We start from the raw sequence: 12,764 nt of genomic DNA on the forward strand, positions 1-12,764 counted from the left end.
CTTAATCTTTTTCCTGTGGACCTAGCAATATCTTTTGACCAGAGATTAATGGCTTCATTCTTAAATTTGTTGGTGGCTTAGTGATAAAGTTTCATGTTATGTTGTAATCCCAGTCTATCAGATTGTTACTTGAGTTGCCCGTTTTTTAGCTTGTCATTTTTCTAGGTATGGGTAATCTCTTTGAAATTTGGGGAAGTGTAGCAAATGGACAAAGATCAAGAAGTCAAACAAGACTTTGAGAGTTATAATGGTGATATTAAAGGTTTATGACGGTTTTTTATTTTATTCACATGTCTTATTTATGTAATTGACATGAGAAAGAACATAATAGGCTACATCAAAATAATTCCCTTATCTCTCTCTGCCTTTTCTTTTTTCTTTTTCTTTCTTTCTTTTTTTTTTTTTTTAACTGAAATGGTACCCCCTGAGAGCTGTGTCACTCATTTCAATTCCATATACTAGAATATCATCAAGACAGTTACCCTCAACCGAAGTCTCCTAGATAAGTAGCAAATTAAATTAGGGTCTTGCCGGCCTGGACAAGACCTGAGAAGGAGGGAGTGAGAGTATGAAAAAAATGACTGATGTTTAAAGCTGAAGGTACTTTGATATTCACATCAAGGGAGATAAGAGCAGAAATATCAAACGTAGCTGCTCTCTGGCAAAACAGAGTGCCAGGATAGGAAGACCAAATGGGTCAGTGATGAGAACAGGGACAGAATAGGACACAGCCCAAGAGGTAAACCAGTGGTTAGATCTAAATTGAAGTTACACCGGGAATAACAAGGCATGATCACTGAGCAGTCACTCAGGAATGTAAGGTCTGTGTACCATGTGACATCTTCAAAACTGAGTCATTTTGTTTGTTTATTTATTATTTTGAGAAAGACATAGTGTGAGGGGGGAAGGACAGAGAGAGAAGGGGAGAGAATCCCAAGGAGGCTCTGCACTGCCAGCACAGAGCCTGATGTGGGGCTCAAACTCATGACCATGAGATCATGACCTGACCTGAAACCAGAAGTCAGATGCTTAACCAACTGAGCCACCCAGGAGCCTCCAAACTGAGTCATTTTTAAGGTGACAACAGAACATTATCTATCTGATGCCAGGGTCCAATCTCCTTTTTGCTTGGGATTTCTTAACACTGTTAGTGGAATTCTTGCTTGTTTTAATGAACATTAATTCAGTGAGAAATAGGTAAATTATATTTGTTATACTATGTTCAGACAAAGAGGTATAAAATATACTAAATATACTTTTCAGTTCATAAAGTTAACACAAAAGTAAAACTGGATACTTAAAATGTTGCCTCTATTTGGAAAAGTCATGTATATACAATACCTTTATAATATTACTGGAAAAATCATATTACAGATTCTAAAAACTCAATATAGTGATAATATAGGAATAACTGATTACATAGTAGCTTAATCGGGATATCCTTTTCAAGCTAGGAAGTACTCTAAAACTTTTGGGTTTAAGAAGTAAACAGATTAAATCTCAAAGTTTCTGAAACACATTGTACAACAGAGAAATCTTTTTTAAGGGAAGCATTCAGCATAATACTCTCATTTTGGGGGGAATCTTCTTTGAAAGGTTGTAAAGTATACCTGTGATATGAGATAATGGAATAATTTAAGTAAAAGAAAAAAAAAAAAGAAAACACTTGCATACATTCCTATATATTTTTAAATACATCTTTCAATAACAGTTTTCTAAGCTTTTAATCACCAGCTATTTAGTTAGCCAAAGATTTGAGACAATGATTGTTATCTTTTTAAAAATAAATCTAAAATTTAATTTATATATGCATTTTTAATAATGTAACTGAAGATCACTGAAAAAAAGTACTTTTCTTGCTTGCCTTTAACAAAATTTATTATAATGGCTACTGTATACCAAAGTTATGGGCAGTATGTTAGGGCTTGATAATGATAAGCAAATCAGACAAACATGGACTCTACCATCAAGAAGCTTCCAATTCAGCGTGAGAAAAAGATATTGAAACTGTTAATCCTAGTTTGTATGATGCTATCAAGGAGAAGCACAAAGGGAGGCTGACCCATCTGGGTAGTTCATGTTATTTAAGTTGAATGAAAATGATCACATTTGTGTTAATTATATCTAAGTTGACTTGTCATGGTCAAATGAAATGTGTAATATGGTGTTAATAGTACACATCTTTTTATAGAAGTTATTTTAAATATATGTAGTTCTATCCAAATGAAACAAAAGAAGCCTCAGTAATCAAATTATTATATTAAACTGAAAAGTATTTCAGTGTAGTTTCCATGTTTCTTAGGTATCCCTGGTTATTTTGTTTATGCTCATCTTAACTAATAAAGTGATTACTTATTGTACAGCTTTTATAGCTCTAAGAAATCAGTGTCCTCACCTTTTTGTTGTTGCTTCTGTAGGGATTTTAGCGAACATTATCACTCCTTGTGTAAAGCAGTACATCACCTAGCAACTGTTGACTGCATTTTCTCCCTGGCCAAGGTCGCTAAGCAAGGAAATTACTGCAGGTAACGTATTTTTTAACACTCCCCCCACCCCCTTTCAGTGCTTTAGATTAGATGGCATTATTCCACTAATTTTAGCGTTTTTATTATAAAATATTAAAATATGCAAATATTTTGCACCCTTTGTAAAGCTGAATGTCAACACATATAGCTTGATTTGAAATTAACACATTCCTTTCTTGCTTGCTCTGTCATTTAGTACAGTGAAAGCAGATGTGACTCCAGAAGTGATTGTTATATATTTCAGTTTTTAAGTTTATGTGGGTGACATTTAAAAAAAATTTTTTTTAATGTTTATTCATTTTTGAGAGACAGAGGCAGAGTGTGAGTGGGGGAGGGGCAGAGAGAGAGGGGGACACAGAATCCAAAGCAGGCTTCAGGTTCCAGGCTGTCTGCACTGAGCCCGACATGGGGCTCGAACTCACGAATCTGCGAGATCATGACCTGAGCCGAAGTCAGATGCTTAACCAACTGAGCCACCCAGGCGCTCTGGTGACATTTTTTAAAAAGCATAATCCTTTCATTTGTTAGCTTTGACTTAAACACTTTGTAATATGTTTCACTTCATGATTATAAATACCATCTAAATCAGATATGGCTGGGACTCATTGTATGATCCATTTTGAGGAAGTGTTCTCTATTGCTCTCAAATTGTTCTTCCTTAAATTTAAAACCTTAAGCTTGAGCCAAATCTTTGGCCCAATGCTGTGCCCTCCAGGCCCACTGGGTGAGGATCCTACCTTCCAGACCTACTGGGGCAGCATTTCTGTTCCTGTAGTTTTGCTGGGCAAAGATTGGGCCCCCAGAGCTCCAGGTCATGTTGCCCCTTTGGTGGCCCTATGCCTGGGCCCCACCCCTGAAGTGTTTCTTTGTGATATTCCCATGTCTGCTGGTGCTCTGTGCCTGGCTCCCTCCTGTGGCTCCCCCAGGCTAGAATTTTGTGCTGGTGGCTCTCTGGGTCTGGAGACCATTGCCATATTGGGGGCTCTCTGGGCTATCTATTTCATAAAAGCATAGCCCACTCATGAGGGCTCTTATGAACCAATCGCCTTCCAAAGGCCTCACCTCCTAATACCATCACATTAGGTTTCATATGAATTTTGGGGAGGACACAAACATTCAGTTTGTAGCACAAAGCCTATTTTTTCATATACTTAAGGAAATTTAAGGGAATATTTACCTCACTGGCTATGGTGAGGAATAAAAAGAAAACATAGATGTCTTACTGCCTTCAATGCTTGTGACATAAAGAATTCATTGTGTTTGAGTAGATATGTTTTGCTGTTCATACGTCTTTCATATCTTGGTTTCTCTTTAGTTTGAGCCAAATAGCTTTTTTTTGAACATTTCAATGTTCTTTATACCTAGCATAATACCCATAGTGGATGTTAAAAAATTGGTTGTTGTAAAATATTTATTTATTTATTTATTTATTTAGGGGACGAGAATTGCAGGAATTGGCTATGCCAGTTTTAGATTAAAAACGTACTTTGCTATTTCATTTCATTTTGTTTTGCCATCTATTTATGTGTGGAGACCAACAGTGTTGGGCACAATAGTTTTGTTTAAAATAGGTTCTTTGCATTTTCACTATTGCCCAATTTCTTCTCACATCAGAGGGCTTCAAAAATTTTATCCCATTTATCATCCATAAAAATGAGGTCTGTAAATTTACTGTAGTTGAATCTAGTTCTGGGAGAATAAGAATCTACTGTCCATTGACTTGATTTCTTCCTTATGTACTGTGATCTTAGTAGGACTTCTTTCTTGCTGTACAAGGTTTGTGAAGCTAACTTTTCCTAAAGGATTCTTTTGGTGAATTAAGTAGAGGATCGGCTACAACCTATGCCCTTACTGTGTCTTCCCGCAAAGCTCTTCCCACTGAAAAATACTTGTGCCTGGCTTACCTCTTCTTATACTTCTTCAAGTGGCCTTTTGCCATTTGTTACTGCTGATGCTGCAGCTAGTAAGACCAGAAGAACCATGTCTATGGTATGTGGTTTATATTATACCAAATTTAAATATTTGTATCTGTATGTGTTTATATATCTATTTGTAAACTTAAACATAGATATATTACACATCGTATATAAGTTTTTTTCTTTCATTTTTTTGTTATGTTCATTTATTTTGAGAGAGAGTGTGCATGTACATAGTGAGGAAGGGCTGAGAGAGTGGGAAAGAAAGAATCTCAAGCAGGCTCTGTACTGTCAGCACAGAGCCTGACGCGGGGCTTGACCGTACAAACTGTGAGATCGTGACCTGAGCTGAAACCAAGAGTCAGACGCTTAACTGACTGAGCCACTCGGGCGCCCCAGGAATTCTTTATGGAGATGTAGGTTTGGCAAAATCTCTGAGGAGTGAAAATACATCCCTTATTACATCACTATAAAACTCTGATTAATTTGTAGACTCATCAGAGATTTAACAAACATTTTAAGTATATACACTAGACAGGTTTGGTCCTAGATTTTTCATTTAGGGACTTCTCCTTTTTTTTGGCATCTTTTAGTCCATATATCAAGAGACTACTTGATTTGCATAAGTAAAATTTGAACTCTTTTAAAGCATATCTTTCATAGTGTAGACTTTGGATCAGACAGACATGGTTGAATACTTGCTTGGTTATTTAACAGCTGACCTTAAGCAAGTTACTTAACCTCTCTGATCCTCAGGTTCTGCATTGCCATAATACCTACCTCTCAAGAGATGTGCAGATTAAGTGAGGTAAATCTATATTAACTTTTTAAGCAGGACCAGACAGATGATAAGTACTTAGTAAATAGCAGATAATATTTTTCAAAGATACTTATTTTAAAAATCGGAAGGATTAAGTATTTTAAAAATTATTTGTCTTTAATAAAAATATGGGATATGTTAGTATGTTTCATACCCATTCAATTTATTTTTTAAAAATCATTTTTGGTTCTCTATCTTATCTGTCTCTTTGAACATGATAAGCATCGTTATCTTAAAGTCTGTGTCTGATAATTCAAATATCTGGAGTCCTTATGGGTCCTTGTTGCCTTGTTTCTCTTGCCTTGTTTTTGTTCATTTTTGTTCTTATATCTTTTTGATGCCTGGTTGTTTTGATTATGTTATAGGCATTATATTTGTAGAATCATTATAGAAATAACTTGATGTTATATTTCCTCTGAAAGAGTCACATTTGCTTCTACTAGACATCTCAAGACGCTGAAAATACTCTGGCATTACTTAATCTAAATAATCTGTCATCTTATCTGGGCTTGAGATGACTCAAAGGTTCAAAAGCTGCCATTATTGCTTCAAATGTATTTCTTATGCCTGGTGTGCAGCCTATTGGTGTCTCAGTCCAGAGCCAGGCTATCCCTCATCTCTACCCTCAGCTGTTTCCTCAGGAATCAACACACTCCCTGGGACTCTGTCCTGCCCCAGGTCTTGGCTTGATAATTCCTTGATGTCTTGTTAGTTATCAGGTACCATCAAGTAACTATTTTCTATACTTTATCTAATTTTTCTTTTTGTCCTCAGTAGGATTGTTCCAAACGACATATTCTATCAGGAAAATGAGTTCAGGAAATATTTCATATGCTAAAATACTTTCCAAATTGGATACTATATATTTTGTATTAAGAAAAATTCACTGGGGTGCCTGGATGGCTCAAACGGTTAAGCATCTGACCTTGGTTCAGGTCATGATCTCACAGCTTGTGAGTTTGAGCCCCACCTCAGGCTCTGTGCTGACAGCATGGAGCCTGGAGCCTGCTTCAGATTCTGTGTCTGCCTCTCTCTCTGCCCCTCCCCACCGCTCACTCATGCTCTCTCTCTCTCTCTCAAAAGTAAATAAACATGTAAAAAAAATTTTTTTTTAATTTTTCTTAAAAGAAAAATCCACCTGAATATTTTTAAATGAAAAATCATACCATAAACTTTAGGAAATAAAATCAACTTCTCTTTTTTTAGCAGAAATAAAATTGAGTGTAAATAGCCACCAAATAGGAAACTTTCATCTAAAATGCATTTTAAGCTAGTATTTAAGTATCTGAAGTTTATACTTTTTCCCCCTTAGATTTCCAGCTTGCTCAAAGATATTAGTGCCTTTGAACTATTGATGTTAGTTCAGATTGATTATTGGCTTTATAATCACGATCTTTCTTTTTTTTTCTCTAAATACTCTTAGGACATTTTATTCACTAGAGCCTAACCTTGAGGCAAAAGTTCTTATTCTGTCTTTCCATCCAATTTGTATTTTGGATATTATATTGTTTTACTAATTGTATTGTTTCCCTGAGGCATTTAAAGGAGAAAGATGCTGTTTCAAAAATATAAAATAAATTTGTTCAAGTTCAGTGTTTCATTCTTTTCAGGCAGTATCCAGATTTCCTTAGTTCTTCTTAAATGCCGTGTCATCAACATGTTTTTCATATCCTTCTTGCTCTATCTTAATGTAGTGTATCGTCTCGTTTCTCCAAATTATCATTTGCTTCTCATTCTACCAGGAAGTGTTTTGTCTTTATATAATTTTGATAGTGACAGAGTAAGTCAGTCACTCATTTTCACAGATTTTCGAGCAGAACAAATCATTCAAAATTTTATTCTAAAGTGAAGACCTTCCTCAGAAATCCTATCAGTGTCATGAAAAATGATCTATTGATTTCACTTGGCAGAACACCTAGGATTTTATTTTAAAACTGATATTACTTACAGATGCTTTCATTTTTTTTAGTAGTAAATTTATAATGCACCTAGGTAAAAATCCTGTCTTTAGAATTGTACTTTGAAATCCAAAAAATGTCCTTTTCCTGTCATTTTAAATGTCTCTTTCCAAAGGATAATTTTAAATTTTTACTCAGAAGATACTGTAGTTACTTTCTTTGAGAAATGTGAGGGTATATACTTGGGGTTTTGTTAGCCAGATATATTTAAGGAAAAGGATTTAAGTATTTAGGAAAGTACTATTTCTTAGTATTATGAGTAAGTTCAGAAATGTGTTTTATGCTAAAGTTCTGAGTCATAGAACTTAATAATCAATGAGTATAAGTTAACACAATACGAGGACACTGTTCACCCAGCACATTGTCAGAAATTAGAAAATTTGGTAATACCTCCTTTAGGTGAAGTTGTGAAAAAACAAGTCAACTTTCATATTCTGCTGGTGGGAAGATAAACTGATACAGATATTTCTTTTTTTTTTAAGTGTTTATTTATTTGAAAGAGAGTAAGTGCACACATGTGTGTGTGAATAAGCAAGCGGCAGAAGGGAAGAAAGAGAGGGAAAGAGAGAATCCTAAGCAGGCCCTGTGCTATCAGCATAGAGCCCGATGTGGGCCTCAATCTCATGAACTATGAGATCATGACCTGAGCTGAAATCAAGAGTTGGGCACTTAACTGAGCCATGCAGACATCTGATATAGATGTTTCTGTATGTTAAAATAAAAAATAAGCAAACCCTATGACTTAGAAAGCATACTTCAGGAATTTACTCTAGCTTAGACAAACACTTGTCTATATGTAATGGGTATGTGAGTGTGTGTGTGTGTGTGTGTGTGTGTGTATGTGTGTATGTATATATAGTGTGTATATATACATGGTTGTTCATTTCACTATTGTTTGAAAATCTAAACACAGTCTAAAATATTTAACAACAGAGAACAGCTAACTCATTTATGTGGCAGCTTCCAAAGAATGTTAAAGATATGACAGGAAATTATCCTAAATCTTCAATATACCATACCATCAGTGTCCACTGGACTCAATTTCAGCTTTTGAGTTTCTTAAATGTCTTTCAAAGAACAAAGAGAAAATTCATGTTTTTTTAAAAAGAAGAATAAAACTCATTCTGTCTTGCATTTACACTATGGGTCCATTGGACCCTTTTATAAATATGAGATGTATTTTGGGATCTTTAATGATTTTATTGTTTCTATATCTGGAATATCTTGCTATTTCATCATCCCAGGAATTACTTAATTCTTGTTTATTGATTATTTCTACTAAAAAGTCTAAGAAAACTAGAGAATGGTAATGCAAAGGTGAGATAGAACTCACTATCACACCATCCTTCAGGGTTCTAATTATGTTGCCTGAAGTGCTGCATCATCCTTCAGGAAGTTACAAAAAGAATGGAGATAACACCATTATAGTCGGCTTCTCACTTTCTTTGAACATAGCTGAGAACTCGCAATTTTTTATTTTTCACCCATAATAGCAAAAAAAAGTGACAGAAGACATTTCACAATTATTAATCAAAAGATGAATGTGAAGAGAAAGATAGTGCTCTAGATACTAATGATGATAATGAAATTTCTTGTATAAACCCAATCTCAGATTATGAGTGTTCAGATGACAGTATCCTGGATGAATTTTCCCAAACTCAAGAATTATGCGAATATATTTTTCTAAGGGCAAAGTGAAATGTGTTCCTTTCCAGTCAGTTATTCCATAGGCAGCACACATCATGCAATATTTGGTGACAAGAACCTGATCCATCCTGTTTTGCCAAAAGGACATGTAGTAGTTTCTTTTGTCTTTTATGAAATTTGTGCCCTGAAGTTTACTTGATACTGTTTGTAGGTGGACAGGTGCTTAAGGTAGAAGACTGAAAGAAAATAGACGATGTGAAATAAAAATATTGACTTGATTGACTATTGTGATTTGATATTTATAAATATAAAACTGAAAATTTGTTACAGTTGTGGAGCAAAGAAGATGCCTGGCCTCTCCTCAACAAAACTATAAGCTTTAAAAGATTTCAAAAAATTCAAGTATTACATTTTCGTCCATACAAGTTGGGGAAGAACCAAAAATAATGATAAGCCAGAACATTTTAGAAATGTGTTGAAATCAAAAATTAGTATTTATGAATGTCTGTTGTCCTAGGTACATGCATGATGGTTGGTGAGCAATTAATTACATTGAGAGTGTATTGTCCGTTCCAAGTATATATGCCTTTATGAGCAGGAAAATGTGGAATAAAAATATGAGATTTGCTCTGTTTAAGTTCTTACTAAAATTCCCCCTTCTGCAAATTATTTGTAAAATGACTGTATTTGTAATGACTGTACATTTTGAAATGTACTTTCATTTGTAAAATGAAAGTATTAAAAAAAAAATAGAAGAGTCCATTGGTGAATAGTGAAGCCATTGTTTTTAGTGTATATTGAGTGTTAAGGGGGGAAATGTAGTTGTAGAAATACACATTACAGTATGATCCTGATTTGTTCTGCTTTTTTTTTTTTTAAATAAATCGCAAACAAATGCAATGAGTGTATAAAAATCTAAATGCAGAGAAGAAAGTTGGGAAGGATAGATACCACACTGATCTCAGTGGTAATCTCTGGGAAGGAGAATGAGAGTAGGGCAGTGCTCATGGGGGATATGATAAATAGATAAAGCTACAGATAAAAACAAAGTCTAAAAGCTTAAAAAACAAGACCAGCAAGGCAAAAAATTAAGTTTTATATAAAAAAAAAGTGAAAGATACCAATGACCCTAGAAAGATGTTTCAGTTGAACAGAATATAAAAAGTTTAGGTCTCCCAAGTCCAGCACATAATATAATTTCTATTAATGTAATAATTAAATCTGGACTAATTTTCAGGGATAGCCTTTAATTTGCTTATTACTAAAAATGATTTAAATAACACTAATCTGAACTGTAACTTTTAGTAATGAAAATATTGGTCTTAGATAATATTAAGAAAATAAAAATTAAAAAAGATCTTGTAAAGTAGACTTCAGCATTAGAGCTACTGTAGGACTCTGCTGAAGTTTGTCCTTCAAACACTGTTACAATAATTGTCCTCCTAATTCTTATAGTTAAAATTTAACTTTAATACTCAAAGCCTTATTCTGGATGTGTTCTTAAAGTCTGTTTTGTAAGCGAGAACTTAGAGATTTTTTTAAAAGGCAGTTTTCATGCCTAGTAAGTTGAAACATGCTTCTTTTTGCAGACCAACTCTACAAGAAGAAAGGACGATCATGATTAAAAATGGCCGGCATCCTGTGATTGACGTGTTGCTGGGAGAACAGGATCAATATGTTCCCAACAGTACGAATTTATCAGTAAGTACCATGTGATGCCAAATGAGTAAAAGATGATAACACGGATCCAAACTTTTAAATACAAAATAAGCATTTTTCTGATTTACACAGGTTTTAACTGGTTTTCAGCGTTAAGTGTGGTAATCTTGGGCTCTACTTTTATATTCATCACCACATATGGAATTGGTGACATTTTCAATGAAGGATTATCCTTAAGTGGAAAGATATAGCAACTAAATGGTTAATCTTAAGTTATTATCCTAGGTAACTCCTAAAAATATTTTTCATTTATGAATGCCTAAATATGCTAATAGAGTGGAATCATACCATGGTTTTGCAAATTCCTATTAGTGTTTATCATTGTATGCTTTGACCTATGTTTCACCATTTTAAAATGTTCTGTGAAAGAATTAGAGATGTTTCAGCTCATTTCGGTGATGAGAACTTTTGTCATATGGGCTAGAGTTCTCTCACAGAACATTAATGATCCTAAAGATTTCTTCGTTTAATACATACTTACTGCATTCCTATTTAGCTTCAGTAGCAAAGCAAGTGTTAGGACAGAGAGTAGTAAGCCAGACAGAGATACACACTGCTCTAAGGGAGCTTGTGACCAAGCCAGAAGGTTGTCCTGCTGTTATAATAGATGATCTAGGAAACCAGGTGGTCTCAGGAGCATGTAGCAGGTCAACCTAACTTATTATAGGGGGAACATTGAGCAAGGTTTCCCGGGGATGAGATACTAACTGAAGAGGGAGTCAGCATAGGCCAGAGAAGTAGAGAGGAGCATACCAAGTCAAGGAACCAACATGGGAGAGGCCAAGAGTGAGGCAGAGCAGGGTGAATTCAGGGAAGTGAAAGATGTTGAGTAACCTGGAAAAGTGAGTATGAAGAAAGAAGGGTTCAGAAATAAGGAAGAGGCCAGTTTGCTTGCATGCCATATTAAGGAATTTGAATTTATTCCTAAAGGATTTAGAATACTAGCAAGAGAGTGATTAAAACTGGGGAAAAAAAGCAAACTTATGGGAGGGAGGGTGTGCATGTGTGCCTTGCCTTTGTGTGTGTGTGTGTGTGTGTGTGTGTGTGTGTGTGTGTATTACATAGAGTACACTGTCAAAGATAAAGCCATACATTAATTAAAGTGGTAAGGGTAGAATCACATTACTGTGATTGCAGTAGGGAAAAGAGGATAGTGTGGACTGAACTCAACTTCAGTTTGTACAGAGATGACTGCGTGTTTTAAAGGGAGAGTGAGGGACTAGGAAAGAGGAATGGGGTGGGTAGTGGAGGGGGTGTCCTGCAGATTAAAGGGAGTAGAAATTGTAACAAGCAGGGAAGGGGATTGGTTAATGTGAAACCTATCTGGGTTTATTAACTGGCATTTGGAGCTTCTACCCTCATATGGGGAGTGGAAAGAAAAGGAGAGTTGTCTTCTTGAATGTTTGCATTTCAAAGAGATGACTCACCTTGAGAAGACATTTCTAGGTGGTAGAAGATTTACATCTCAAAGGGGCAGAGAATGGATTTCTAACTAAGCTTTCTGAAGGAATTGCTCTCAGAGGAGGTACAGGGGCCTCTCTGCTGGTCATCACCTTTTGGCTGGAAGAAGCAGTAAATTCTCCTGGCAGTCTTGTACTTTTTCAGGTAGGAACTTTAAGAGGGTTGGGGTCATCCTAAGAACATGGCGTTCAGCTGCAAGAAACTGTGCTAGTGTTTATTCTGGTGTCTTAGTGGGGTGAGTAAACAAAATCATTTGTGCTGAAAGTGTGCAATTTTTAGAGGCCATGGTTGAAGCCTAGTGGAGAAGAGGGCCCAGGAGGAGCCTGACTACAATTTGTTCAAAGTGAGAGTCTTGGTCAGCATAGAGTGAAATAATCTGGTGATGAGATCAGTGACTTACTGTAGGGAAGAGTTCAGTGAGAGAAGTTGTATCAAGGAATGAAATGCCTGACTTTAAGATTTCAGAGATAGTGCTCTTCTGGGAGATGGCAAGCCCTAGGTTTGGCCGTGGAAGGTGGGTAGCAGAAGTGGAGGTCTTTGGAGATGAGATCAAGGAACAGAGTTTGGGAAAAAGTCATCCACATGAATGTTGAAATCATCTAAGAGAATAGCAGCATTTGTAGGGAAAGCCAAAGGTGTTCCAGGTGCCAAAGATTCCAAGGGATGGAGACTGGTGACAGGGAAGTTTGTAGATGCCTGCAGTGAGGACAAGCAGAGG

The 12,764-nt window shown here is 35.7% G+C and overlaps 1 protein-coding gene across 2 annotated transcripts in view; it reads left to right on the forward strand.

Moving 5' to 3' along the window:
* The window catches only part of MSH3 (mutS homolog 3), a 188,592-nt gene that overhangs the window by 120,982 nt on the left and 54,846 nt on the right, over nucleotides 1-12,764 (forward strand). For both annotated transcript variants that reach the window (XM_030323803.1, XM_030323814.1), the window contains exons 18-19: nucleotides 2,418-2,525; nucleotides 10,456-10,567. In XM_030323803.1, the coding sequence (XP_030179663.1) occupies nucleotides 2,418-2,525; nucleotides 10,456-10,567 (220 nt within the window). The remainder of the gene's footprint in view (nucleotides 1-2,417; nucleotides 2,526-10,455; nucleotides 10,568-12,764) is intronic.

The sequence above is a fragment of the Lynx canadensis genome, chromosome A1, assembly GCF_007474595.2.
Source record: "Lynx canadensis isolate LIC74 chromosome A1, mLynCan4.pri.v2, whole genome shotgun sequence".
Lineage (NCBI taxonomy): Eukaryota > Metazoa > Chordata > Mammalia > Carnivora > Felidae > Lynx > Lynx canadensis.